This window comes from Bos indicus, chromosome 2, assembly GCF_029378745.1.
Source record: "Bos indicus isolate NIAB-ARS_2022 breed Sahiwal x Tharparkar chromosome 2, NIAB-ARS_B.indTharparkar_mat_pri_1.0, whole genome shotgun sequence".
In the NCBI taxonomy this organism is placed as follows: Eukaryota; Metazoa; Chordata; class Mammalia; order Artiodactyla; family Bovidae; genus Bos; species Bos indicus.
The window spans coordinates 85,140,679-85,167,303 of NC_091761.1; the positions used below are offsets into that span (position 1 = coordinate 85,140,679).

At 40.6% G+C, this 26,625-nt stretch overlaps 1 protein-coding gene across 3 annotated transcripts in view; it reads left to right on the forward strand.

Annotated features, from left to right (window-relative positions):
• Nucleotides 1-8,896: 8,896 nt before the first annotated feature.
• Nucleotides 8,897-26,625, forward strand: part of CCDC150 (coiled-coil domain containing 150) — a 91,472-nt gene continuing 73,743 nt past the window's right edge. Inside the window, exons 1-5 of one of the 3 annotated variants that reach the window (XM_070769690.1) lie at nt 8,903-9,008; nt 18,152-18,315; nt 20,733-20,944; nt 21,061-21,239; nt 23,593-23,661. In XM_070769690.1, coding sequence (XP_070625791.1) covers nt 18,158-18,315; nt 20,733-20,944; nt 21,061-21,239; nt 23,593-23,661 — 618 coding nt within the window. In that variant the 5' untranslated portion in view covers nt 8,903-9,008; nt 18,152-18,157. Of the gene's footprint in view, nt 9,009-9,244; nt 14,574-18,151; nt 18,316-20,732; nt 20,945-21,060; nt 21,240-23,592; nt 23,662-26,625 lie in introns of those variants that run through there. The other 2 variants (XM_019974289.2, XM_070769695.1) reach the window with 2 other exon arrangements.

Sequence of the window (26,625 nt, forward strand, 5' to 3'; positions counted from 1 at the left end):
TTATGGTCCAACTCTCACATCCATGTATGACTACTGGAGAAACCATAGCTTTGACTACATGGATTTTTGTCTGCAAAGTAATGTCTCTGCTTTTTCATATGCCGTCTAGGCTGGTCATAGCTTTTCTCCCAAGGAGCAAACATCTTTTAATTTCATGGCTGTGGTCACCACCTACAGTGATTTTGGAGCCCAAGAAAATAAAGTCTGTCATTGTTTCCCCTTCTACTTGCCCTGCAATGATGGGACTGGATGCCATGATCTTAGCTTTTTGAATGTTAAGTTTTAAGCCAGCTTTTTCACTCTCCTCTTTCACTTTCATCAAGAGGAGCTTTAGTTCCTCCTCACTTTCTACCATAAGTGTGGTGTCATCTGTGTATCTGAGATTATTGATACTTCTCCCGGCAATCTTGATTCCCACTTATGCTTCATCCAGCCTGGGATTTTGCATGATGTACTCTGCATATAAGTTAAATAAGCAAGGTAACAATATTCAGCCTTGATGTACTCTGTTCCCATTTGGAGCCAGTCTGTTGTTCCATGTCCAGTTCTAACTGTTGCCTCTTGACTTGCATACAGATTTTTCAGGAGGCAGATAAGGTGTTCTGGTGTTCCCATCTCTTGAAGAATTTTCCACAGTTTGTTGTGATCCACACAGTCAAGGCTTTGGTGTAGTCAATTAAGGAGTATATGTTTTTCTTCAACTCTTGCTTTTTCGATGATTCAACGGATGTTGGCAATTTGATTTCTTGTTCCTCTGCCTTTTCTAAATCCATCTTGAACATCTGGAAGTTCATGGTACACATACTGTTGATGCCTGGCTTGGAGAATTTTGAGCATTACTTTGCTAGCGTGTGAAATGAGTGCAATTGTGCAGTAGCTTGAGCATTCTTTGGCATTGCCCTTCTTTGGGATTGGAATGAAAACTGACCTTTTCCAGTCCTGTGGCCACTGCTGAGTTTTCCAAATTTTCTGGCATATTGAGTGCAGCATTTTCACAGCATCATCTTTTAGGATTTGAAATAGCTCAACTGGAATCCCATCACCTTCACTAACTTTGTTTGTAATGATGCTTCCTAAGGCCCACTAGACTTTGCATTCCAGGATGTCTGGCTCTAGGTGAGTGATCACACCACTGTGGTTATCTGGATCATGAAGATCTTTTTTGTATAGTTCTTCTGTGTATTCTTGCCACCTCTTCTTAGTATTTTTTGCTTCTGTTTGGTCCATGCCATTTCTGTCCTTTATTGTGCCTATGTTTGCATGAAATGTTCCCTTGGTATCTCTAATTTTTTTAAGAGATATCTAGTATTCCCATTCTATTGTTTTCCTCTATTTTTTTGCATTGATCACCTAGGAAGGCTTTCTTATCTCTCCTTGATATTCTTTGGAACTCTGCACTTAGATGCTTATATCTTTCCTGTTCTCCTTTACCTTTAACTTCTCGTCTTTTCTCAGCTATTGTAAGGCCTCCTCAGACAACCATTTTTCCTTTTTGCATTTTTTTTTTCCCTTGGGGATGGTCTTGATCAATGTCTCCTGTACAATGTCACTAACCTCCATCCATAGTTCTTCAGGCATTCTATCAGATCTAATCCCTTGAATCTATTTGTCACTTCCACTGTATAGTTGTAAGGGATTTGATTTAGGTCATACCTGAATGGTCTTGTGGTTTTCCCCACTTTTTTCAATTTAATTCTGAATTTGGCAATAAGGAGTTCATGATCTGACCCACAGTCAGCTCCTGGTCTTGTTTTTGCTGACTGCATAGAACTTCTCCATCTTTGACTGAAAAGAATAAAATCAGTCTGATTTTGGTATTGACTCTCTAGTGATGTCCATGTGTAGAGTCTTCTCTTGTGTTGTTGGAAGAGGGTGTTTGCTATGACCAGTGAGTTCTCTTGGCAAAACTCTGTTAGCCTTTTCCCTGCTTCATTTTGTACTCCAAGCCCAAACTTGCCCGTTACTCCAGGTATCTTTTAACTTTCTACTTTTGCATTCCAGTCCCCTATGATGAAAAGGACATCTTATTTGGGTGCTAGTTCTAGAAGGTCTTGTAGGTCCTCATAGAAACATTTAACTTCAGCTTCTTCAGCATTACTGGTTGGGGCATAGACTTGGATTACTGTGATATTGAATGATTTGCTTTGGGAACAAACAGAGATCACTCTGTCATTTTTGAGATTGTACCCAAATATTACATTTCAGATTCTCCTGTTGACTATGAGGGATACTTCATTTCTTCTAAGTGATTCTTGTCCACAGTAGTAGATATAATGGTCATCTGAATTAAATTTGGCCATTTGGGTCCATTTTAGTTCACTGATTCCTAAAATGTCGGTGTTCACTCTTGCAATCTCCTGTTTGACCACTTCCAGTTTACCTTGATTCATGGATCTCACATTCCAGGTCCCTATGCAACATTGCTCTTTACAGCATTGGACTTTGTTTCCATAGCCAGTCACATCCGCAACTGGGCGTTGTTTTCGCTTTGGCTCTGCCTCTTCTTTCTGGAGTTATTTCTCCACTGATTTCCAGTAGCATATTGGGCACCTACTGACCTGGGGAGTTCATCTTTCAGTGTCCTATCTTTTTGCCTTTTCATAGTATTCATGGGGGAGAATACTGGATCCCACCAAAGAAAGATACTCCATGTCTGAGGACAAAGGAGAAACCCCAGCAAGACAGTAGGAGGGGCAAAATCATGTTTAGAATCAAATCCTATATGTATGAGAGATGCTTGGAGGGCTCAAACAAAACCTTGAGTGCACCAGGACCCAGAGACTAAGCCAGACCTGTGTTTGAGTCTCCTGCAGTGGCCTGCTACAGGGGCAGGGGCTCTGGGTGCAGCTGCCATTAACCTCACCATAGAGCCACCAAGCAGACGACCCATAAACTGCAGAACAATTATAGCAAAGAAATTCTTGCACTGTTAAGAAAGTTCTAGGACCCACAACAGATTTCCCAACCTGGGGATCTGGCAAAGGGACTGAGAATCCCTAGGGAATTTGACTTTGGAGGCCAGTGGCATTTGACTACAGAACTTACACAGGACTGGGGAAACAGACTCTTGGAGAACATGAACAAAAACCATGTGTGCACCAGGACCCAAGAGAAAGGAGCAGTGACCCCACAGGCCCAGACTTGCCTGTGAGTGTCCAAGAGTCTCCGGCAGAGGTGTGGGCTTGCAGTGGCCTGCTGCAGGGTCGGAGGCACTGAGTGTGGCACTGTGTGCATGGGAACTTTTGAAGGAGTTTGCCATTATCTTCATTACCTCCACCATAGTTTGGTCTCAGGTCAAACAACAGGGAGGAACCAGAGCCCCGCCCATCAACAGAAAATTGGATTAAGGATTTACTGAGCATGGCCCCACCCATCAGAACCATTTTCCCCCACAGGCAGTCCCTCCCATCAGGAAACTTCCACAAGCCTCTTATTCTTATCCATCAGAGGGCATACAGAATGAAAACCACAACCACAGAAAACTAATCAAACTGATCACATGGAACACAGCCTTGTCTAACTCAGTGAAACTATAAGCCATGCAGTGTAGGGCCACCCAAGACGGATAGGTCATGGTGGAGTGTTCTGACAAAACGTGGTCCACTGGTGAAGGGAATGGCAAACCACTTCAGTATTCTTGCCTTGAGAACCCCATGAACAGTATGAAAAGGCAAAAAGTATGATAGTATTGAATTATAGGGTTTCCCAGGTGGCTCAGTGGTAAAGAATCTGCCTGCCAATATAGGAGATGCAAGAAATGTGGGTTCGATCCCTGAGTTGGGAAGATCACTGGAAGTAGGAAATGGCAACCCACTCCAGTATTCTTATTTGAAATATTCCATGGAGAGAGGAACCTGGCAAGCTGCAGTCAAAGGGGTCGTAAAGTGTCCAACATGACTGAGCATGGCATACATAGGCACCCCACCCCCACAGTACTGAATTATAACCCAAAGAATAAAATAAATATCCATAAGCTCATACTGATATAAATAACTGAATAAATAAATAAATGGCAGAAAACATAGAACTCTTCTCTACACAAGAATTCCAAATAAGAAATGAGGAAAAAGAAAGCTACCATTAAGACAGCATAAAAGCTAAATCAGTTCAATTCAGTGGGTGAAAGTTTGAGAAGAAACAGGACATTTGCATAGCCTCAAAGTATCTCTCCGCAAATCCTTATTAGTTACAGAGAGGAACACAGGAAGATTAGTGGAGAAATCTAACTGACTTCACCTTAAGAAAGTGATGAACAACAGTAATAAGACAGATGTATCATATATCTCCAAATATGAGGCATCAAGAAGTATACAGTATCACTTCTGTGGTATTCTTTCCAAACTGCATAACCTCAATCTAGCCATGAAAAATCATGACAAACCCAAACTGAGGGACATTTTACAAAATAACTGACCAAGTAGTCTTCAAGACCCCAAGGTCAGGAAAGGCAAAGATCAAGGAAAGAGACAGGACAAGTAAACACAGAATAGGATCCTGGATTATATCCTGACACAGAGAAAAAGACATTTGTGGGCAAACTCATGTTTGATGAAATCCAGATGAAGTTTGTTGTTTGGTTAATTGTATTATACTGGTATTAATTTCTCAGTTTTGATCATTGTGCCATGATCACATAAGATATTAATAGTAGTGGAAGCTGGGTGAAGGGTATATAGGAGCTCTACATACTGTTTTTGCAACTCTTCTGTGAATCTAAAGTTACCTGATAATACAAATTTTGTAAAAATTATCTTGGTTGGGATGAAAAATTTTAGTCACTTTTATGGATTCCTTATGTATTCTCTCAGTACTTATTTACACATATATAAAATTTTTATCCCCTCTGTTATCCCATAACACCTTGTTTTTTTCACTGAATGTGTACCTTGGAGACTTTCCTTGTAAGTACATATATATTTTCTTTTCCAGTTTTTTTATTATCAATAAAATTTTAAACATAGAGAAAACGGGTAAACATATACCATCACCTCTATTTCCTCATTTTTTAATAAATGTGTGGTATCCCATTGTGTGGAGTTAACTCATGTATATCTCATCTCATAGTTAGATGTTGAAATCTCTGTCTTGATCTACTATTGTCAGAATGGAGTAGAAAATGAGTCAGAGATGGAATCAAATTGAAAAGCATGGGCTTTGAAACCAGATAGATCCAAGCCCAAATAACCATTCTGTCACTGTCTGTATGGCTCTAGGCAATCTCACTTCCTCAAATCTCAATTGCCTTATCAGTAAAATGGGAATATAACTACTACATCTTAAACTTACAGTTAGGATCATGTGAGGCAACATACATGTGAGCCTTACATATCCATGAGTTCCACATCAGCAGATTCAACCAACCTCAGATAAAAGGTTTTTTTGGGGAAAAAAAAAAATTCCTGTAAGTTACAAAAAGTAAAACTTGAATTTGCTGCAGAGAGCAACTATTTACATAACCTTTACACTATTTTAGGTATTACAAGTAATCTAGAGATGATTTAAAGTATAGGGAGGATGTGCATAGTTTATATGCAAATATTATTCTATTTAATATAAGGGACGTGAGCATCCTTGGATTTTGATATCCTGGGGGTGGGGGACTCCTGGGAACAATACCCTGCAGATGAGGAGGGATGACTGTATTTAAAACATCCAATTCAAAAGATATTCAATAGATCATACTGTTATTTTGATTCAATTGGAAAATTTCAGAAATAACTGGCAGCTGATTTAAGTCAACTTCAAAAACACCCATGTTTCTTCCGTCTGTTGATTATGTCATCCTGTTAATACCAATGGAGAAGGCAATGGCACCCCACTCCAGTACTTTTGCCTGGAAAATCCCATGGATGGAGGAGCCTGGTAGGCTGCAGTCCATGGGGTCTCGAAGAGTCGGACACGACTGAGCGACTTCACTTTCACTTTTCACTTTCATGCATTGGAGAAGGAAATGGCAACCCACTCCAGTGTTCTTGCCTGGAGAATCCCAGGGACGGGGGAGCCTCGTGGGCTGTCGTTTATGGGGTCGCACAGAGTCGGACACGACTAAAGTGACTTAGCAGCAGCATTAATACCAAGAGAACTCTTATTTTAGGAAATGTAAAATAGAGCTCCAGCAACATCCCCATAACCTTGACTTTATTCTTAAACTGGATCAACAACAATGTGAAAATCTACTTGACCCCACAATTTAGTTGTTAAAGCTAGGTGACAGAGACCTTGTAAGAGGCACTGCTACCCTAAATTGATTCAACTAACAGATTTATATATTCAACTCTGGGCTGATCACCAGTTCATTAAAAAGTCAGAGAATCCTCCACATTTTAATCTCTATGGGTGAGTCATGTCTGACTCTTTGCAACCCTATGGGCTGTAGCCCTCCAGGCTCCTCTATCCATGGGATTCTCCAGGCAAGAATACTGGAGTGGGTTGCCATATCCTCCTCCAGGGGATCTTACAGACCCAGAGAAAATCTTTTATGTCTCCTGCACTGGCAGGCGAGTTCTTCACCACTAGGGCCACCTGGGAAGCTCTTTAATCTTTAATAAACCTGAAGCCAATCCTTCATCAGACTGACCACAGAAGGTGAAGAATCAGTGAATTTGCCATTTTCATTCCTCCATAGTACCACCAACATATGAAAACTTTAATTTTGTGTATGTGTTTGCATTTCTTTGTCCACAGAGTACATTTCCAACTCTAAGGGGAAGTGGTTGCAGATAACTTTGCTGCCTTTTGCATAATTGGAATGTGAAATCATTCCCAGGTGAGGAAAAAAGCAGATGCCTTTTCCTGGCCTACAAATAGAATATATAAACAGTCAGGAGCGTGTAGAAGCATTCTGTCTGAAGTAGCATTAAAAATTTATTCATTAATTCATTCACTAAACAAGGATGTACCAAGCTTCTACTGTCTGTGAGGCACTGTGCTCACTGTTGAAAATTTAAAAATCAAAATGAGGAGAACAAAGGTCTTGCCCTTGAGTAACTTACAGCCCAATCCAGGGGAGGTAAGACACACAGACAATTATAACGCTGTGAAATAAATACTTTGGGAGGGAATAGAATGCCTTTACAAAAGAGGTAAATCTTTACATTTGCCTTGAGTTCACCAGAGTGAGGGCATGCCTGGCAGAGCAAGCAGACCCTGCAAGGGCAAAGACATGCCTGTAGGCTTGAATTCAAGGTTCCATTAGGGAATCAGGTGCATATGAGGCTTGTGGATGAGCCTGAAGCTTTTAGCAGTTTGGGCTTCATACTTTTCAATGGAAAACGACAAGTTTAAGTGGGAGCTATTAAATGCTTTTAAGCAAAAGACTAAGACAATCACGTTACTTTCTCAAAATTTTTGTAATCATATGAAAGATGCTTTGGGAAGAATGATTGTAAACCCAGTTAGAGCACTATTATAGTACTGTGATGAGAGAGAAAGTGGTCCTCAAGGAATCCCTAGGATTTCCATGGCTGAAAAGACTTTACTTTTTGAATGAGGCCAACAAGTATGAAACCTATTGAGTTGGCCAAAAGATGTTACAAAATACCCAGATGAACCTTTTGGCTAACCCAGTATTTATCATTTGAAATCAAGAGGGAAATCAGGAAAAAAAATCAATAGGTTTAGGCACTTGGAAAAAAAGTCTTTTAATATAACAAATTCTCAGGTGTCCAGAAACTGGTTCTCTTATCAGATGAACTAGTTTATTGAAGACTTCAGATTCTTTTCTCTAACTTTGTAATTGCTCAAGTTTTTATATGGTTTGCCAGATGGTAGTCAGAGGGAAATAAATTAAAAACACTAAATTTAAACAATTTGGCTCCCTCGCTACTGCTTAATATGGAGATTCAAGAAGGTGAAAATTCTCATTACACTGAAATGTGCAGATTATCTGTGTTGTGCATACATATACCCCTTACTTCCACGCATAAATCAGAGGTCACTGCAAGAGAAAACGTAAGAGAAAATGACTCTGTATTGACGCTCTAAAATACTCTCCCGCTTTTCATATTAAAAGCTTTATATGGTCCCTTCACTTGAATAATATATGAGGTGCTCATCTCTTTCATCGGATGGGTTTACAGTTTGATGAATATGTCTTACAGCTGTGGTTTGATGGACATTCGTCTCACGCGGGGCTCAGCTATCTAAGAACAGCGAGATCAGTTCAGCCAGCCACTCGCTAGGCAAATGAGGACTCATCTCGGATCCGACTGCATTCATTTGACGGCGAAAGTTAATTCTCAGCTGCAACCCCAGGGAAACTAGAAGTATGGATTAATTGCCCTTGCGCTGGTAAAAGGTGTTCTGCCCAGCTACTTAAAGCAAAAGCGCATTTTCTTTTCACTGTAGAAGACATTGTTAAGTTTGGATTCCCACTCTTAAAACTCAGAAACGACTGAAGTTTTATTCTCAACGCTCTCTCTCGTTGAGAAATACCTACTAATCTGTACACAAGGCAAGAGATAAATTACGCTGAAGAGATCAAAGACAAGAGAGCGGATCCCCCCGGGGTTTTACTCTCGGTCTGGCCATCATGATCAAGGATGAAGAGAGACTTTGTTTTTGTCTTTATTGGGAAAAATGTTTGAGCTCGGTTTTACCATTTTTTTATATTCATTAAAAAAATCTTATTTTCCTATTCAGGAAAATTTGATACTTTCCGTCTTTCTAAAAACATTTTCTTTTCTTGGACTCTGGTCTGCTGTGGGGTGTCAAATAATCCAAAAGCACACGCTCACGGGAAGGAAAAGCTTAACTCTGCAAAGCTGCCGCCGTAGGACCTCCGGGAGCTGAGTGGGCGGAAACTTCCTATCCCGGCGTGCCTGGCTCGCGAGCACAATGGAGCCCTGTCGTCATCCGGGTCACGGGGCTGTGCGTTCCGTGCGCGCCGCTGGATTCCGGCTTGGATCCCGCCCGGGGCGGAGGGCCCTGTAGGGCCGGGAAAACTGCGATTCCCGGCATGCCCTGCCACGGGTGCGCCTGCGTACGGGAGCTACTGCGCCGGGGAGCGGGTAGGTATAAAGTGGAGTCTTAGTTCCATGGAAACCAACCTGCCTGCTGCCGGACAGAGCCGCGGGCGGCAGAAGGACTGTTGGCTGAGGCTGCGGGGCCCTGGGAGGTGCGGGGTCCGCGGAGGCGAGTCGGTGGCTCAGATAAGGCCCCCGTCATCTCTCCTGCCGCCCTCTCTCCTCGCTGGCGGAGTTTAGTCTCGCCCTCTAGACCTCAGGACCCTGGGGTTTATGGCACTTCTGCACTGGATTCGGTTGAAAACCGTTTAGGAGCGAGGTTTGCATTGACCTGGCTCCAGCGAGGGAAGGATAGCCACCAGAGAGGGTCTGCCGATAAACCCCAGTACAACTTTTCTTTACATGTTAAGTTGGCGTTATAGGTTCCTGGGAAAACCATTTCGACGTTAATTATTTCTTAGTTTTGCCACCTGTTATCTTCCTTCGCTTGCTTGTTAGCTACTAATTATGTTGGAACAACTTAATTTTTTGCTCAACTATCCCCATTTGCTATCCTCTATATCCCATGTACTGTCCGGCTCTGGAGATAGAAGTGGTTAAGAATCTGACCTTAGGTGAAGCTCGAGTTAATCAGACTTGAAAGTCTCACAGTCATCTTGGAGCGCCCAGGGTTAGGTCTTTGAATCTTTTCTGTACTCTTGTTATCCAGTCTCCACGGCTTTAAAAGCCATGTCTATATTGACAACTTCAAAATGTATATTCCTATTCCACCTTTCTCTGCTGACTCCATATCTACAAGTTCAGGCATGTATTGGGCATCTTTCCTGTTTTAAATTTAACATTTCCAAAACAACTCTTGATCTTTACCCCGAAACTTGTTCTTCCTAATAGACTTTCATTGTCTCAATTAATGACAACACCCTCCTTTCACTGCTTCCTTTCCCATCTAATCTATAAGCCAAACTTGTCTTGAAAATATGTCTGGACACCGACCTCTTCTTACTTCTTACTGTTCCGTTGTTTAGCACCCTGGTCTAGCCCTCGGCATCTCCCCTGGATTATTGTAGTTGCTTTTCAGTGGGTTTTCCTACTTCTGTTGTCTTTCTGCCATCTTTCTGTTGTCTTGGCTACCATCTAGGCAGAGTGATCCAGTTAAAAGTTAAGTTAGATCCCAGCACTTCTCCATTCTAAACCTCCGAGTGCTCTGAGAATAAAGGCAGACTTTTACAATAGCCTCTAAGTCACTGTGTAACACAGTCCCTCTCACCTCATCTCCCAGTATTCTGTCCTTCACTTGGTCCTCCCCAGTCAAACTGACCTCCTTACTGTTGCAGACCCATCAGACATTCTGACTTAAGGTCTTTGCACTATATTCATTTTTTCTGGACTTTTCTGTCCCCAGATAGCCACATTCACTCCTGCACCTCCTTTACAGGTCTTTCCTTAAATAACATCTCAGCGAGGCTTTCTTTGATCACTTTGTTTAAAACGACAGTCTGTACCACAGCCTCCATCCCATCCTCTTTCCAGCTTTTTCATCATTGTACTTACCACAAATGAACAAACTAAACATTTTACTTATTTCTTCAAATGGAATATAAGTTCCAGGAGAGCAAGGAGTTTGTCTCTCTAGATCATTGCTGTATTCCTTGGTGTCAAAACAGTGTCTGGTTCGTGGTGGGTATTCAGGAAATGTTTGTTAAACATATGAGTTAATGAAGACAATATTACTGACCGAATTATTTTTTAGTGATTGTGATAAGCAACACTGAGTCCCTGGCCTGTTTTTGGAACCAACAGCATATAGTTGTAGTTATTGCCACGTATAAGAATGGAGCTCATGTCTGCAAAAGCAAATGTTGCTTTTTCAGAATCACCTGACTTACTAGATATTGCTAATGACATTTGTCTTATTCAAGCCATGCTTTCAGTGAGGTAACCTGAGCTTTTTGAAAATACTTTCCCTAAACATAAGGACAGAACTGTATTAACTTGATAATGACATATTTATGAAAGTAATTGTGAATTAACTTTTTTAAAAATAAAAGTTTATATCTTAGTATTTTTATTATTGTTGCTATCACACTTTGCCGGGGTCCAGCCCTGGCTGATCCAGGGAGTTCGAAGTAGGGACGGCGTCGGCGAGGATCAGGATACAATAGCTTCAATTAGATATTAATTAGAGATGTAAAGAGTAATAGAATGAGGATAGCTCAGTAGGAAAATTCAGTGGAGAAAAGAGGCTGAATAGCTCGGTTTATGCGGGAAACCAATGAAGCTTCAAGACGAGAAACTTGCACTACTTACGTAGGCCGCAGGCGTCCTTCTGTTCTCCCGAAGGAGAGGAGACACTGAGGCCTCCCCGGTTGGATCTTAGAAGCCCAGGCATAATTAGTAAGCATGGCGGGTTCCGTGTTCCAGATGGAGACTTAGCCAGAGTTTGAGAGAGAGAGAGCGACATGGGGAGACCAATATTTCGAGAATCTGATCCCAATTCTTTATTTTCCATGGTCTACTTTTATACACTGAGATGTTATGCAAAAGTCACGCGGGGTCAGCAGTCCTGACTTTTATCAAAGTCAGGTGCTTCATACAAATGTATACAGAGGTCTTAGGGTTGTTACATCATCTTCTGGCCAGGGGGCCTGCTGACAATTTATGACCCTCTCCTTGTGACAGCGGTCAGTCAACCAGGACACTTATTTCTCCAGGGGTGATTATTCATAAAACAGACGCCACCCAAATAAAGTTACATTCCTATAGGGTGAGGGTATAGTGAATTTTAATTAAGGAAAGAATTTACTTAGCCTAAGGTCTAACGTGATTAATACCAAAGGTTAATACTTATTTCTTCTATATATTCATTAATGTATGTAAGGGCAGGGAATGTGGAGCAACAAACATTGGCTCAACAAATGAAAAACCCTTCACCAATACAATTTCTAATCAGCCCACTATACTTACACTTATGGTTTTCTAACTTTTCTAAGGAACCTGTTTTTAGAAGGTTTAAAGCATCTCGTGCCTCTCACGGTTGGGAGGCTGTGAGCAATCACATGTGGCCGGACAAGCCTGTCAGGCAGGCTAGAGAACCTTCAGAGGAGTTTGTAGGTTAAAACACTCTTATCACGCCCAGGAGTTTTTATTAACTGGAGCTCTAAGTTAACTCATCCGAAAGAGGTGGTGGGGGACAGCCCCCCGTAAAGTCAGAGGTGTAGGTGAGAGCACAAAGTAGTAAAGTAGGCAGGCTCTGATTATGGGGGTAGATGCTTGAGGATTTCCAGGGGGACTCCTGAGGCTCGATCCCGCCTTTGCCTATGTCAAGCCTCCTTCCTCGTGACCTTTGCCACGAGCGGAGTGCCTCCTGCCGGCTCCCTGTAAGACTTCAGGACTTAGGATCAAGGCTGCATTCAATTATGTTTACTCCTTTTCAGAAATAGCATAGCACAGATATGTTCAAGCTATATAGTCTCTTTGTTAGAATATTAGCAATTAAAGCTCTTTTCTTGTAAGAGAAGTTATGGCTTCTATCCCCTTATGTTAAAGAGTTGAAAGTCTATTTTAACTTAATAACTTACAGAATTGCAAGTCTACTGAATATAAGGTCATAAAGTCCTGGCCACTGGCCTCCAAGTAGCCTGTGGATTGTGTATGAGGGCATGGTATTTCTGTTGCCTTTGGTTGGACCCGCCTGATAAGGGAGGACAGGCAGGGGTAGGAGTATCTGCAGTGAAAGTGAGAGTCTCCCCTGACTCTAAACCTCAGCTCAACAGATTCACTTGATCTCAAGTCCTTCCTTTACTCTTACTCTAATAGGCTCTCAGGGACTTCTTGGTGGATGTTAAGGCTGTCTTTGCTGTTACTACTGGGCCATCATTGCTGCTTTGTTTCTGAGGATTCTCCTGACCTTAACATTGTTTGTTTCTGCATGTGGAGAGGGGATGGGGAAGAAGAATTTTCAGCTAACCCTGAGACCTGTTTGTAATAAATCCTCCAAGGGATAATTGGCTTGTTTAGTTTTTGAATCAACCTCTTAAATGACCTGAACCTCAGTGATAGAGAATATTTTGGGGACAATGCAGTATATTTCACAAAAAAACTAGATCCCCTGCACACCATCAGTTGGTGGCCCAGGCATCTTGATCTCTGCTTCATTAGGATGAGTTTTCTATAAACCTCCTGTCCCTCAGAGGCTGGGGGCCAAGTTTATTCTTCCTTTTTGTTTAAGAGTACTTTTTTCTCTCCAGAAGCCTGAGAAACTCCAGGATAGTTCAGGTTCAGTTGGGTGTGAGCGATGATGCCAATCAAATTCTTACCTAAATGTATATAGACTTTTCTCTTTCCTAAGCAAATGAAGCAACTTGAGTTGTTTTTCATCTTGTTTTTTTGGCTGAATGCATGCACACCCTGTAAAGTAATGTAATGCATTACTTTAATGTGTTTTGTACATACTATGGCTACCTTGAGGAAATAGCAGCAAAACTATGACATTTCAATAATTACATGAAAAAATTTGAAGTAGAAATCTACATCCTACTAAAAATAGATGAGGAACTCCTAGTTTATTTTCTGTATTTTTTTTCCAAAAATGAACTTTTATATTTGTGTTAGTATTTCTGTCTGACTTCTTTTAATCAGACAATCCTTTTTATTATAACTAGCTCCCTCGGCATAACAAGTTGCCCCCAAAATTGCCCTTCCCTCCCACCTCAGGCACTGCTTGTCATTTCCTTTATCTCCTCCTCCTCCTCATTTCTCTACCAACTATTACCTGGGACTACTCTGTATCCCAGGAATGCTATTGTTACAAGAAACAGGAAAAAATGACTAACGAAAGTTTATCTTTCTCACATATGCAAAGTTCGGAGGTTACTAGTTTTAAATGTCCGGAGAAGGCAATGGCACCCCACTCCAGTACTCTTGCCTGGAAAATCCCATGGACGGAGGAGCCTGGTAGGCTGCAGTCCATGGGGTCGCTAAGAGTCAGACATGACTGAGCGACTTCACTTTCACTTTTTACTTTCATGCATTGGAGAAGGAAATGGGAACCCACTCCAGTATTCTTGCCTGGAGAATCCCAGGGACAGAGGAGCCTAATGGGCTGCCGTCTATGGGCCTGCACACAGTTGAACACGACTGAAGCGACTTAGCAGCAGCAGCAGTTTTAAATGTTAGGTTAATCTGAGCTACTGTGGCCTTTTCCATGTTCTAAGATGCAGGTGATCCCTGACTCTGTTTATATTTAACAGTGAGGCACTGCATGGCTGACTTTTCTAAGAGCCTTCAGAGCTCTGGGCATCACCCAGGAGGAGGAAAGGACTGGTGCCATCATTTCTGTTCTTTTTATCAGGAAAAAAACATCTTCCCAGAAGCTTCTTGAAAACTGCCTAAAGCCTCACTGGCGAGGATATGTCACATGGATGTGCCAGCTATAAGGGAGGGTGGAGATGTGAACTTTTCAACTTCTTTTGGAGAGAGAGGACAAAGGAGCCAGCTGTCTATCGCAAACCAGATTAAACACCCTTTTCTTACTTTTTCTCACAGCCCTTGGCCTGGTTTATTCTGTGTTGGCAGTAGCCAGACAGCAGGCGAAAGAACGTGGACTGAAGGGTAAATCCGTGTTGTGTTTTTCGTTGCTGCTCCTCCATTTTCTCCCCACCCACTACTATTGGTGGTTCCCCCAACCCTGGCCCTAGGTTCATGGCAGAAGAACCAGTCCTAGGGTTTGTCTTGTGGTTCTTCTATTACCTGAGGAACACTGTCCTTGCTCATGTGGTAACCTGAGCAGGAATCTCGAAATACGGCTTTTTCCCAGAAATGTAAATGAACCTCACTTCACATCTTTGTGTATCCAGAGACTCCACTGATACCTGCCTGTACTTTTGTCTTTCCCTTTAAGAATGCATTGAAAACGTAAAAGCTTCTTTATGCCATATCCTTAAGCTGATTGTTAACAGAAAGTCTGTTAAAGAATTCAGAAAGGTTATGTGTGTAAGAAACGCATTATGTTTTATAGAGGAGCACAAAGGAGTGAAATCTTGATCAGAAGCATAAAATAAGACTAAAAAGAAAATTTGTACACTTTGACCTTCATCATTCCATTTCCCTTAGCCCCTGGCAACCACCATTCTATTCTGTTTCTATGAAATTGGATTTTTTTTTTTTGGTTTGGTGTTTGGATTCCATATATGAGTGATATCACACACTTTTCTTTTCCTCTGTCCAGCTTAGTTCACTTAGCACATGCCCTCCAGATTCATCCTGCAAATGGCAGGATGGCCTCTCATGTAGCTGAATAACATCATAAATCACATCTTTATTCATCTACTGATGAATTGTTCCATATCTTGGCTGTTCTAAATACTGGTACAGTGAACATGGAAATGCAGATACCTCTTTAAGATACTAATTTTATTTCCTTCAGATATTTACCCAAGAGTAGGATTACTGGATCTTCTGGTAGTTCATTTTTAATTTTTTGAGGAATCTCCATACTGTTTTCCATTATGTCTGTACCAGTTTACATTCCCACCAACAGTGCATAAAATTCCCTTTTCTTCACATCTGTGCCAATGTTTGTTGTCTTTTGTTTTTTAAAAAATAGCCATTCTAACAGATGTGAGTTGACTCATTGGAAAAGACTCTGATGCTGGGAGGGATTGGGGGCAGGAGGAGAAGGGGACGACAGAGGATGAGTTGGCTGGATGGCATCACCGACTCGATGGATGTGAGTTTGAGTGAACTCCGGGAGATGGTGATGGACAGGGGGGCCTGGCGTGCTTTGATTCATGGGGTCGCAAGGAGTCAGACACGACTGAGCGACTGAACTGAACAGACGTGAGCTGCTATCTTGTGAGTTTGTTGTCCCTGATGATTAGTGATGATGAGCATCATTTCATGTACCTGTTGGCCACCTGTAAACCTTCAATAGAAAAGTGTCTTTTCAGATCCTCTGCCCGTTTTTTAATTGGATTGTTTCTTGGCTACTCTGCTGTATGTGTTCTTTATATACTTTGGATATTAGCCTTTTAATATGGTTTGCAAATATTTTGTCCCATTCTGTAAGTTACCTTTTCAAATAAGAGGATCTAGTGTATAACATGGTGACTATAGTTAAAATGAGATTGTATACTTGACAGTTACTGTGAGAAGGTCTTTAAGCATTCTTGCCACAACAAAAAAGTTAGCTACATTAACTATACGAGGTTGTTAATTTTGTGGATGTAATTATTTTGATTTTGGTAAACATTCTGTAAAGTATATGTATATCAAATCACATGTACACTTTATATATATTCAATTTCATATTTGTCAACTATGATTTGAGCAAATACCAGGAGATAATGAAGGACAGAGGAGCCTGGCATGCTGCAGTCCATGGGAGTCACAGAGTTGGATGTGAGTTAGCAACTAAACAATAACGTTCCTCAATAAAGTGTTTTCCTTTTATTTAAGTAAAAAGAAATAGAAAAGACTTTCTCTGAGACCTGTAGGGGAAAGATAGAAGGTAATTCCATGATGAAAAAATGTCTTCAATGGCTATAACAATATTACGTTGGCAAGAAGCTCAGCCTTTCCACAGTGCGCCCCCACCCCCGCCATGGTTCTTAAATCCTGCCATCAATTTTAAAACTTACTTAATTCCTTCATTGGTTCCGGAGGACCATCTTCAGTGACTTGAACCTGAGGTAGTCCCCACTTCCATTGCCTGGGAGGTAAGGAGAAGAAAGAGTATGTGATTACACACCAAGCTGGAGAGAAAGATGTGTTAATAATATCCCAAGTGGGGCCTTTGTGAGCACATTCTCATAGGTACAGTATTGCTAGTGATGGTTAAGGTTTACAGTTTGTTCAGTGTAGAAATGTCTGTACAGGATGGAGTTACAGGAAAATGTTCTTAAAGTTTCTACCACTGATCTTGTCATTGAACTTTGGAAATGTGATTCAGTGGTGAGAATGCTTTTAAGTTAATTCTGCTTCTGTAATTAATACCTGAACGAGTAGTGTCACTACTCCCAATTACTCTTGTGTGGTCTTGAGGGAGGAGTCTGGTAATTTGATGTCAGTAGCTTTAGAAGAGTCTTTGCTATGAAGTTAGTTTGCAAGTTATTTTTAAAAGTCACTGCTTCAAGGTATTTGATAAATCTATTTTATGGCAACTGCTCAGAGGTCCCGGAGAAGGCAATTACACCCCACTCCAGTGCTCATGCCTGGAAAATCCCATGGACGGAGGAGCCTGGTAGGCTGCAGTCCATGGGGTCGCTAAGAGTCGGACACGACTGAGCGACTTCACTTTCACTTTTCACTTTCCTGCATTGGAGAAGGCAATGGCAACCCACTCCAGTGTTCTTGCCTGGAGAATCCCAGGGACGGGGGAGCCTGGTGGGCTGCCGTCTATGGGGTCGCACAGAGTTGGACACGACTGAAGCGACTTAGCAGCAGCAGCAGCTCAGAGGTCCAAGTACTGCAGAGTTGTTTTTATCAGAAAGTTTGGATGGCAACATGTTAAAATGAAAATGGCTGGTAATGAAAGAGGTAATAACTCCCTCAGCCAAGTTATAGATCCTAGTGTATGTCTAATAGTAGCAGACAGGATAGATTGTGATCAGTAGCAAACTACCCAACAATCTGTGGCTTATAACAACGTAAGTTTATTGCTCACTCACACTATGCGTGGGCCACGGCTCTGCTCACGTCGTCTTTACTCTGGGATCTAAGCCTATGGAGAAGGCCATATCTGGGATGTTGCTCATCTTACAGAGAAGGGAAAAGAAAGAGCTGATGACAAGTTGGCTCTTAAAGTTTCTATGTGTGTCTGTTCAGTTGCTTTAGTCGTGTCTGACTCTTTGTAACTCCATGGACCATAGCTCGACAGGCTCCTCTGTCTATGGGATTTTCTAGACAAGAGTACTAGAGTGGCTTGCCTGCCCTTCTCCAGGGATCTTCCTGACCCAGGGATCAAACCCTCATCTCCTGTGCATCTTCTGCATTGCAGGTGGATTCTTTATGGCAGAGCCACTTGGGGGAGCTCCTTAAAGCTTCTACCCACATTTCATTGACCAAAGCAGGATACATGGCCATTTCCAAGCTAAACAGGACAGGGATATACAATCCTCCACAGGAAGGGGCAGTTGCTATCTTGAACGATAATATAATCAACTACACTAATATTGTAACTTTATTCTCAGGTGCATATGGAAACTACAATGTCCAGACCAGTCCTCTCTCCAACCCGCATCAATGCTACAGCTTCTGAAACATTCACAGTACTTCAGCAAAGGATGAGAATAGTTGAAGAACAGACCAGTTCTCTGAGGGATGACCTAATAATGTTGGACTTTGGTGACAAAAGGTAGCAAATGAAAAATGAACCCTGTAGGTTGAGTTTTGCTTCACTGGTTATAATAAGGAGTCACAGTATGGATGGTTTGGCAGTTGAAATAAGCATTTAGAAAAGAATTGAGAAATAACCATTATGAATAGAATATTAATTAGAAAATATTTGCAAGATAAAGGGTTGTCCTCCTATAATAGAGCTACTACCACTTCTAAACAGGTATTCAAAGTGTGTTATATAAGTGTGTTATATTCAATACTTGATTAAAAACAAATGTAATTATTTACATAATTAGAAAAAAATTTGATACTTTTTGTAAAAATAGACTTTGAAATTAGTTAAGATGAACATCTCACTTGATTCATGCCATTAATATGATCTATATTTTCTTTTTCCAGATTTATGATAAATTAAAAGAGAGGTTTTAAGTCTTAAAAAAGAAATTCATAGTTTAGAATGCTGCTGCTGCTAAGTCACTTCAGTTATGTCCGACTCTGTGCGACCCCACAGACGGCAGCCCACCAGACTCCCCCGTCCCTGGGACTCTCCAGGCAAGAACACTGGAGTGGATTGCCCTTTCCTTTTCCAATGCATGAAAGTGAAAAGTGAAAGTGAAGTGGCTCAGTCGTGTCTGACTCTTTAGTGACCCCATGGACTGCAGCCTACCAGGCTCCTCAGTCCGTGGGATTTTCTAGGCAAGAGTACGAAGTACTCAAAAAAAGAACTGTGTTTTTCCTTTGTTCTATGGAAGAAGTTATTCCCATTAAAAGTTAGATTGTTAAAGGCCTGAAGAATATGGGTGCTTACACAGCCAATATTGAATTTACTGGTGTGATTTTCTTTAAAATTACATATATATATTTCCTGAATGTCTCTTATGAAGATCAAAAATTAGTATGATTGGTGTTACAGCACCTATAGAGTAAATAACTGTTGAGCAGTTAAAAGATTAAAATTGTACCAATGTTGAGTATGTTAGAACGAAATAGGAATTTTTATTATGTCTTTGTTTAAAAATTTTTCTAAGAAGGATGTGAGTATATTGCCTCCATGCTAACTAATTCTTAATTTTATGTTATAGAATTAGCATTTAGCATGTTTTATGTATCACTTGTTTTTACATACAAAGCAAGTTTATGAAAAATCCAGATTAAAACAACCATTAAAATGTCAGTAATTTTTACCCATCCCATACTGGTCTCATTCTCTTTACCTAGTTGTTGTCGTTTAGTTGCTAAGTCATGTCTGACTCTTTGTGACCCCATGAACTGTAGCCCACCAGGCTCCTCTGTCTATGGGATTTACCTAATAGTTCTCTCTATAGTTAAGTTTGCAGAGGCTATCAGATATTTGTTAACTAAAGAACTTACTGTTTATTCTCAGTAGAAATGCAACATTGACTCAGTGGTTTCAGTTTCAATTCAGTCGCTCAGTCGTGTCCAACTCTTTATGACCCTGTGGACTACAGCACACCAGGCCTCCCTGTCCATCAGTCCATCCATCACCAACTCCCAGAGCCTACTCAAACTCATGTCCACTGAGTCAGTGATGCCATCCAACCATCTCATCCTCTGTCGTCCCCTTCTCCTCCCACCTTCAATCTTTCCCAGCATCAGGGTCTTTTCAAATGAGTCAGCTCTTCGAATCAGGTGGCCAAAGTATTGGAGTTTCAGCTTCAACATGAGTCCTTCCAATGAACATTCAGGACTGATTTCCTTTAGGATGGACTGGTTGGATCTCCTTTCAGTCCAAGGGACTCTCAAGAGTCTTCTCCAACACCACAGTTCAAAAGCATCAATTCTTCCGTGCTCAGCTCTCTTTATAGTTTAACTCTCATGTCCGTATGTGACTACTGGGAAAACCATAGCCTTGACTAGATGGACCTTTGTTGGCAAAGTAATGTCTCTGCTTTTTAATATGCTGTCCAGGTTGGTCATAAGTTTTCTTCCAAGGAGCAAGCATCTTTTAATTTCATGGCTGCAGTTACCATCTGCAGTGATTTTGGAACACCAAAAAATAAAGTCTGTCACTGTTTCCATCATTTCCCCATTTATTTCCCATGAAGTGATGGGACCGGATGCTATGATCTTAGTTTTCTGAATGTTGAGTTTTAAGCCAACTTTTTCACTCTCCTCTTTCACTTTCATCAAGAGGCTCTTTAGTTCTCCTTCATTTTCTGCCATAAGGGTGGTGTCATTTGCATATCTGAGGTTATTGATACTTCTCCCGGCAATCTTGATTCCAGCTTGTGCTTCTTCCAGCCCAGCGTTTCTCATGATGTACTCTGCATATAAGTTAAATGAGCAGGGTGACAATATACAGCCTTGACATACTCCTTTTCCTATTTGGAACCAGTCTGTTGTGCCATGTCCAGTTCTAACTCAATGGTTGGGATTACTTTATAATATTGTTATATTGGCATCTTTGTCCAGGGGCCAGTTGGAAACTCCAGAATGTTCTGTGAGCCAGAACATCACTAGACCTATCCAGAATGAGATAATTTGTTCAGGAAAAACAAATATTTTGTGGAAAAACTGTGAGTTCCTGGTCAATCGAATGTGCCGTCTGGAAAGTCTCATCCAGTCCTTGAAGATGAACATCTTCCGTCTGCAAACTGAAAAGGATTTGAACCCACAGAAAACAGGTACAGAGAGAAGAGAATCACCAGAAAGTTGGTCCTGTGTGGGTGCTTGATGAGTTTGTGATTCTTTTCCTCACCTTCTTTAAGCTGCTTGATGACCCTTCTGTCCTGTCTGGTAGATTTTCTGAAGGAGAGACTGAATACAATACAGGAGGAGCATTCCAAGGACCTCAAGCTGTTGCAACTAGAAGTGATGAATTTGCGCCAGCAACTGCGAGATGTAAAAGAGGAGGAAGATAAAGCACAAGACGAGGTGCAGAGGTTGACTGCTACTCTGGAGATTGCCTCTGAGACAAAGGTTTGTGTCCAAAGTTCTGGATAACAAATTCACCATTATGTGTTAGCTGGAGGAGGCAACAGACCCAAAAAACTGACTTTTAAAAATAGGTGATGTTGATGTGAGGATCTTGACATTTGAAATTTATCTCCATCGACAGTGTAAAGCATTGTGTGCTCTTAGTAACTGAATATTTATAGAGCTCTTCTATGCGACTTTTGAAGACCCAGAGGTGTGAGGGAGTCTGAGTTCTTCAAAAGCTTATATGCTTCCTTGGAGAAGAAGGCACAGCAGGAAACTAAAGAGGAAAAATAAGGGTATAAGAAATACAAAAGGCCAATATAGGACAAATGTAAGCCAATATTGCCAGCTAAGTGTTTTATGTTCAGGCAGGTTTAAGATGTACATGTCTTGTCTAGAACAGATTAGGCTAGGCTTCAAAGAAGAGACAGGACCTGAGCTGAACCTTTAGAAGGTAAAGCAGAGAGGTATGGACAATTCAAAGAGTACTCACAGAGGCAGCAAAAAATAAAGACTAAGGAAAGAAATTTGTCTTCCCTCCATAGGCCAGGCAGTATAACAGAGATTTTTTTCTTTAAAACATGTTACTTTGCTTAATCTCTGCAAAACTTCCAGGTTAGGGTATTATTGTCCTTATGTTAGTGATAAGAGGACTGGGGCCCAGAGAGAAGTCACTTCTCTGAGATCACACTTCCCTGTATTATTCCTGTATCTCAGATTTGAACCTGCATCTTTCTGCTGGATGCAGTTAGGGGGAGAGGCATAGGCTAGCCTGACCAGAGTGTTTGTGTGCCTGACACACCAGTTTGTGTGAAGTAAGTTGGAAATCAGCTAGGGCTAACTTCATAAAGGATCTCAAAATCAAGAGTATTCAAGTAGTTGGGCTTGGTCTTTGGGGGAGTGACTAAGATTTTTGATAAGAAAGTGAAGTCATGTTCGACTCTTTGCAACCCCATGAACTGTAGCCTACCACACTCCTCTGTCCATGGGATTTTCCAGGCAAGAGTAATGGAGTGGGTTGCCATTTCCTTCTCCAGAGATAAGAAAGTGACATAATGAAAATAAGAAAACTAATCCAGAAATAGTATAGGACAGCAGTCCCCAATCTTTTTGGCACTAGGAAATGGTTTTCTGGAAGACAGTTTTTCCATGGGGATGGTTTCAGGATGATTCAAGCACATTGATTGTGCTACTGATCATCTGTATTTGCAGCTGCTCTCCATTGTTAGCACCACTGCCTCAGCTCCACCTCAGATCGTCAGGCATTAGGTTCTCCTAAGAAGTACGCAGCCTAGATCCCTCACATGTGCAGTTCATGGTAGGGTTCATGCTCCTGTGAGAATCTAATGCTGCCGCTGATCTGACAGGACACAGAGCTCAGGCAGTAAGGTGAGTGATGGGGAGCGGCTATAGACACAGTGGAAGCTTCCCTCCCTTACCCAATGCTCACCTCCTGCTGTGCAGCCCAGTTTCTAACACCCCACAGGCCAGTACTGGTCCATGGCCCCAGGGGTTGGGGGTCCCTGGTATGGAGTATCAATTATAGGAGGAGAGACTGGAGACAGGAAAACTGGTTAGGAATCCATTGCATTATTTGAGGCATAGGCCGTATTAGGTCTGAACTACAGTTGTGGCATTTTGAAAAGAAAGGTATGCTGGAATATGGTATTGGGCAGGGGCTCAAGGTAGGGAAGAAGGCATAGATGACTCTGAGGTTTTACATCTTATGAAAGAATGAATAGTGAAAGCTGTGTTTTTCATCCTCAACTCCTAAGCATATCTGAGGCTAGAAGAAATGATATTTGTTATTTTAGTCTCTAAGTTGTATCCGAGTTTTTGTGACCCCCATGGACTATATGCCGCCAGGCTCCTCTGTCTATGGGATTTCCCAGACAAGAATGCTGGAGTGCATTACCATTTCCTTCCCCAGGGGATCTTCCTGACCCAGGGATCAAACCCATGTCTCCTGCCTTGGCAGGTGGATTCTTTACCTTTGAGCCACCAGGGAAGCCCTAGAAGAAATAGAGTACTTTAAAAAAAATAGGAATATATCCCATAAGAAAAATATCTAGCAGTTACCAGGTTTTCCTCTGATGATTGAATTTTACACAGGAGGTACCTGTGACTAATCATTTTTTAATGATCTAAAAGGGAAAATGATAGAAGTCATGAATCAAAGTAATAAAATAACTTTAAATATCTCATTGTAATAATTTCTTTAGATTCATATTAAGAAATATTTATAACTGTAGTCAGAATATCTTTTATAGATTTCCCTCAAAAGTCTAGATTTTATATACCTGTGGACAGTTTTCCTATCAGATTTTAGAACCTTTTCTACTTCTGTTTTTAGAAGAATGCGGCTATTATTGAAGAGGAACTGAAGACCACGAAACGTAAAATGAACCTTAAAATTCAAGAGGTAAGGTAAAAAGGATGCTGAGGGGGTGGAGGGGGCGTTGGAACTGTAGAGGGGAAGTCAAGAAAGTGAATAGAGTGAGAAGAAACCACTGAAGAAGAAAATGTGACTATCAGGAAGACTTTTAAAATATGGGGCTTGAAGTCATACCTGCGTTTATATGACATTAAGACTTCCTTTCACCTCAATAATGCCATAAAAACTGAAATAAAAAATAACTGCTCTCTGAGTCAGGAGGGAAACAGTAACCATGGAACTCATGCAGTTGCCCGTCCACTAGTTAGTGGACCCCTTCACACAAAGACCTTTTACATTAACTTAATGTTTAAAATAAAAAGCTTTTAATAAGTCTGCTCATCTAATTTTACCTTATAACTTTCAGCCTCTATTTAAGTAGATAACAGATTGGAATTATGAAGTAGGTGGCTACTAAAAGTTGTTGGACTAAAAATCTGCAGCTGAAAACAGTGGGAAGAGTCAGAATTACTAACTCAATACACCCTGACAGTGTCCTAAAAACCTCAGTATCCCCTGATGGAATAATTGACATTAGTCCAAATCAAAAGGATCAAATTATATTTAAAATATTCTGTTCTACAAAACAGAAATAGATATAGTATTTTAAAAATTATAAATTTTAGTGTGCTTAAGGTGGTAAGTGTAGCTATATCTGGAACATTCTCTTATGTGAAGTGCTTTATTTATCAGTAATTGCTGACAAAAGCGTTATTGTTCATTGCTGGAATATATTGTTTCACATTAAAAAAAATACTTTGGATATTTTAATAGATTTTTGAGCTGTTTTAAGTTTTTAGAAAAATTGCACATAGGCAGAGTTCCCATATACCCTTTCTCCCCACCCCCAGAGTTTCTGTTATTATTAAACATTTTGTATTAGTCTGGTGCCTTTGATTTGTTATATTTGATTATGAACCAGAATTGATACATTATTACTAAGTCCACAGTTTAGATTGCTTCATTTTTTAATTTATTACAGTATACAAAAGAGTTTCACTTCACTGCCCTAAAAATACCCTCTGCTTTACACACTCATCATCACCACCCTCTTTTTCCCAAGCACCTGGCAGCTACCAATGTTTTCATTGTCTCTGTAGTTGGAATCATACAATATGTTGCCTTTTTGGACTGCCTTCTTTCACTTATTTAGCATATGCATTTAAATTCTCCATGTCTTTTCATTGTTTAATAGATCATTTATTTTTATCACTGAAGAAAAATCAATTGTCTGGATGTACCAAAGTTTATCCCTTCACCTACTGAAGGATGTCTTGGTTCCTTCCAAGTTTAGCAATCATGAATTGCTATAAACATTCATGTGCAGGTCTTTTTTTTATTTTGGGACATGTTGTTAACTTGCTTGGATAAATACCTAGGAGCATGATTGATGGATCCTATGGTAAGCTTGTGTTTAGATGTCTAAAAAACTGCCAACCTGCCCTGCAATGACTGTACCATGTTGCACTTCCACCAGCAATGAAAGAGAGTTCCTACTGTCCCACATCCTCACCAGTGTTTTGAGTTTTTACCATTCTAATAGATGTATGTATAGTAGTATTTTGTTTTAATTTTCAGTTCTCTGATAATGTGATTATTTAGCATCTTTTCATATGTTAATTTGCCATCTGTTTATCTTATTTGGTGAGGTATCTGAGACCATTTCCCCATTTGCAGCTGGGCCTTTTTTTTTTTTTTAATCTTATTGTTGAGTCTTAGGACTTCCTTTTATATTTTGGATACCAGTCCTTTATCCATATGTGTTTTACAAATATTTTCTCCCAATCCATAGTTTGTCTTTTCTCTTAACAGTGTCTTTTGCAGAGCAGAAGGTTTTCATTTTAATAAAGTTCAACTTACCACTTTTTTCATGGATTATACTTTTGGTAATTATATCTAAAATATTGCCAAACCCATAGTCACCTAGATTTTTATGCAGTATTATCTTAGAAGTTGTATAGCTTTGCATTTTACATTTAGGTTTTGAATTGCTAATTTTGTGAAAGGTGTAAGGTCTGTATCTAGATTCTTTATATGAGTTTGTGTATGTCCAGTGGATCCAACACCAATTTGTTGAAAAAACTATCCTTTCTCCATTGGATTGCCACTTAGTGTTGTTTTTTTATTGGAAAAGTCTTAATTCTTGGTGCTGTGGTAAAATCTTGAATTTTCGTTGAACTTGTTGAGGACCTAAGAAGGACTGTATGAGTCAAACATGAACGTCTTGAGGGTATGTGGAGCAAGGAGGATGTGTTCTGCTGGGGCTACCACACACTGCCACACATTAGACTTAAACAATGGAAGTTTTTGTTTCACTGTTCTGGAGGCAACAAGTCCAGGATGAAGATATCAGCAAGCTTGGTTTTTTCTTGAGTCCTTTCTCCTTGGCTTGCAGGTGGCTGCCTTTTTCTCTGTGTCCTCACATGGTCTTTTTTCTGTGCACACATCCCTGGTGTCTCTGTGTACAGATTTCCTCTTATAAGGACACCAGTCACGTTGGCTTGGGCCCGCCTCAGTGACCTCATTACTGAAATGACCCTTTAAAGGCTTTATCTCCGTTTATGGTCATATTTTGAGATACTGGGGTTATGGCTTCAACATGTGAATTTTGGGGGGATACAGTTCAACCCATAACAGAGCTATACAAAGAATAGAGTAAATGCAGTATATATCCTTTCTAAGAGATAAATATATATATAAAATCTGATTCTGATAAACATGAAATAGATTAACTGATTGCCCTTAATAAAGCTTTAGGAATGAGTATCTCAGTAGTATAATTGTCAAATAAAGATTTCTTTTCTAAGGCACTTAAATTATATCTTGAGCAAATTATACTGTATAATTTGATGTAGAGCTTAGAAGAGTATATGATGCTTCTCTTAAATTATAAAGTAGTTGTAATCTGATACTAAAATAGAACCTGAAAAGTACAGCCAAAGGCAAAAACTA